The sequence below is a fragment of the Neophocaena asiaeorientalis genome, unplaced genomic scaffold (genome assembly GCF_003031525.2).
Source record: "Neophocaena asiaeorientalis asiaeorientalis breed wild unplaced genomic scaffold, Neophocaena_asiaeorientalis_V1.1 scaffold357, whole genome shotgun sequence".
In the NCBI taxonomy this organism is placed as follows: Eukaryota; Metazoa; Chordata; class Mammalia; order Artiodactyla; family Phocoenidae; genus Neophocaena; species Neophocaena asiaeorientalis.
The window spans coordinates 2,410,127-2,412,704 of NW_020173270.1; the positions used below are offsets into that span (position 1 = coordinate 2,410,127).

General features: G+C 51.1%; 1 protein-coding gene across 3 annotated transcripts in view; it reads right to left on the reverse strand.

Annotated features, from left to right (window-relative positions):
- PNPLA6 (patatin like domain 6, lysophospholipase) overlaps nucleotides 1-2,578 on the reverse strand; it is a 22,188-nt gene that overhangs the window by 9,633 nt on the left and 9,977 nt on the right. For all 3 annotated transcript variants that reach the window (XM_024745787.1, XM_024745786.1, XM_024745785.1), the window contains 2 exons: nucleotides 403-608; nucleotides 51-183 (listed from right to left, as the gene is read on the reverse strand). In XM_024745787.1, the coding sequence (XP_024601555.1) occupies nucleotides 51-183; nucleotides 403-608 (339 nt within the window). The remainder of the gene's footprint in view (nucleotides 1-50; nucleotides 184-402; nucleotides 609-2,578) is intronic.

Genomic DNA, 2,578 nt, shown 5'->3' on the forward strand with positions numbered 1-2,578 from the left:
GGGGTCCTCGTGGGCAGGGCCTGAGGGGAGAGGTGGGGGCAGGGCCTGCACCTGTACAGTGCGCGTCCCGCCTCTACCGCTGTCCAGTCAATGGCGAAATCCATCTGGCGCACGAAGGGCGACATCCTCGCGGCCACGGTCTGCGCAGCGCTCAGCACTACACTGGGCTGTGCACGCATGATCCTGTAGGCGAAGGGCAGGGGTGCGTGGGCCGGGGGCGCCCTAGAACAGCCCTTAGGGAGTAGAGAGGGTGGGTGAAGGCCTGGAGGTGGGACAAGAAGGGCTCAAAGCTTCCCTGGAAAACTGTTGGCTGTTCAGAGGGATGGCCTCGTGCAGGGAAGAACAGAGTTGGTCAGGGCTGTCTGAGCGCCACCCCCACCCCAATGTCGGGCCCAGTCATACTCATAGAAGTCAGACTTGGAGATCCGCAGGAAGGTGCAATCACGCTGGGCCCGCAGCGTGAAGATGAGGGGCTCGCCGGTAAGCACGGCCAGCTGTCCCACCAGCTCCCCGGGCTGCACCACGAACAGGCACACGTCTTCGGCCTTGTCGATCATGCGCTGGTAGACGTGCAGGCAGCCCCAGAGCACGAAGTGCAGGCTCACATCCTGTAGGGCAAGGGCCAGGAGATGGGCACAGGGGCACCACCTCACCCACAACTCAGGTCAGTGCACTCCAGAGGAAAGGTTAAGGAAGGAAAAGTTGGAAAGTGAAGGCTTTCCATAGCACTGAGCTGAGCAGCATATGTATCTATATTCCCACTCAGCACCAGAGCGGACATTGCTAATGGATCGCCCAACTCAACCCAGATTAAGGCCCATGAATTCTTTTCAACACAGCCAGCAAGAGCCAACGAAGACTGGCTACACAGGAGCGTGGCTGAGCTTAGAGCCTCTTTGCTTGCGCTGGGCAACTGCATAGCTACATGGAAAAGAATAAAGTTGGATTCTCACCTTATGCCGTATTAAAATGGATCAAAGACATGAATCTGAGAGCTTAAACTATAAAACTCTTAGAAGATGGGACTTCCCTGGTGGCGCAGTGGTTAAAAATCCGCCTGCCAATGCAGGGGACAGGGGTTCGAGCCCTGGTCCGGCAAGATCCCACATGCCACCGAGCAACAAAGCCCGTGCGCCACAACTACTGAGCCTGTGCTCTACAGCCTGCGAGCCCCACTACTGAGCCCGCGTGCTACAGCTACTGAAGCCCGCGCCTAGAGCCAATGCTCCACAACAAGAGAAGCCACTGCAATGAGAAGCCCACGCACTGCAATGAGGAGTAGTCCCCGCTCTCCGCAACTAGAGACAGCCCGCGTGCAGCAAGGAAGACCCCACTGCGGCCAAAAATAAATAAATAAAATAAATAATTTTTTTTAAAAAATGGGCAAAGGCTCTGAATAGAGATTTCTCCAAAGAAGATTTTTGAATGGCCAGGAAGCTCAACATCATGAATCATTAGGGAAATGCAAATCAAAACCACAGTGAGATGCCACTTCACACCCACTAGGATGGCTTGAATCAAAAAGTGTTAGAGAGGATGTAAGAAACTGGAATCCTTACACACTGCTGGTAGGACTGTAAAATGGTACAGCCACTGGGAAACAATCTGGCAAAAATTTTAAAAGTCCTCAAAGAATTAAAAATAGAGTTGCCGGGACTTCTCTGGTGGCACAGTGATTGAGAATCCACCTGCCAATGCAGGGGACACAGGTTCGATCCCTGGTCTGGGAAGATCCCATATGGCACGGAGCAACTAAGCCCGTGCACCACAACTACTGAGCCTGCGCTCTAGAGCCCGCGAGCCACAGCTACTGAGCCCACACGCCGCAACGAGTGAAGCCCGTGTGCCTAGAGCCCGTGCTCCGCAACAAGAGAAGCCACCGCAATAAGAAGCCCGCACACCGCAACGAAGAGTAGCCCCCGCTCACCGGAACTAGAGAAAGACCCAACGCAGCCAAAAAAAAAAAAAAGAAAAAAAAATAAGAGTTGCCATATGACCCAGCAACTCAACTCCTAGGTATCTACCCAACAGAAATGAAAACGTGTCCACAAAGACATCTGCACATAAACGTTCATAGCCGCATTATGCCTACTAGCCAAAAGGTAGAAATAACTCAATGTCCGTCAACTGATGAATTAAGAAGCAAAATGTGGTCCATTCATACAATGGAACAGTAGTCAGCCCTAATAGAATGAGGCATTGACACATGCCACAACATGCACGAACCTTGAAAACAGCATACTAAGTGAAAGAAGCCCAGACACACGGGGCCACGTATTGTATGATTCCATTTATATGAAATGTCCAGAATGGGCAAATCCATAGAAACGTAAGATTAGTAGTTGCTTAGGACTGGGGCTGTTTAGGAGGTAGGAGACTGATGGCTTAAGGGTATGGTGTTTCTTTTTAAGGTGATGCTCTAAAAATGCACAGTGGTGATGGTTACACAACTATGTGAATATACTAAAAACCAGTGAATTGTACTCTTTAAGTGGGTGAATTGTATAATGCATGAATTACGTCTCTAAAACTATCACACACACACCCCCCCCCCCCCCCCAAAAAAAACCAAAAAAAA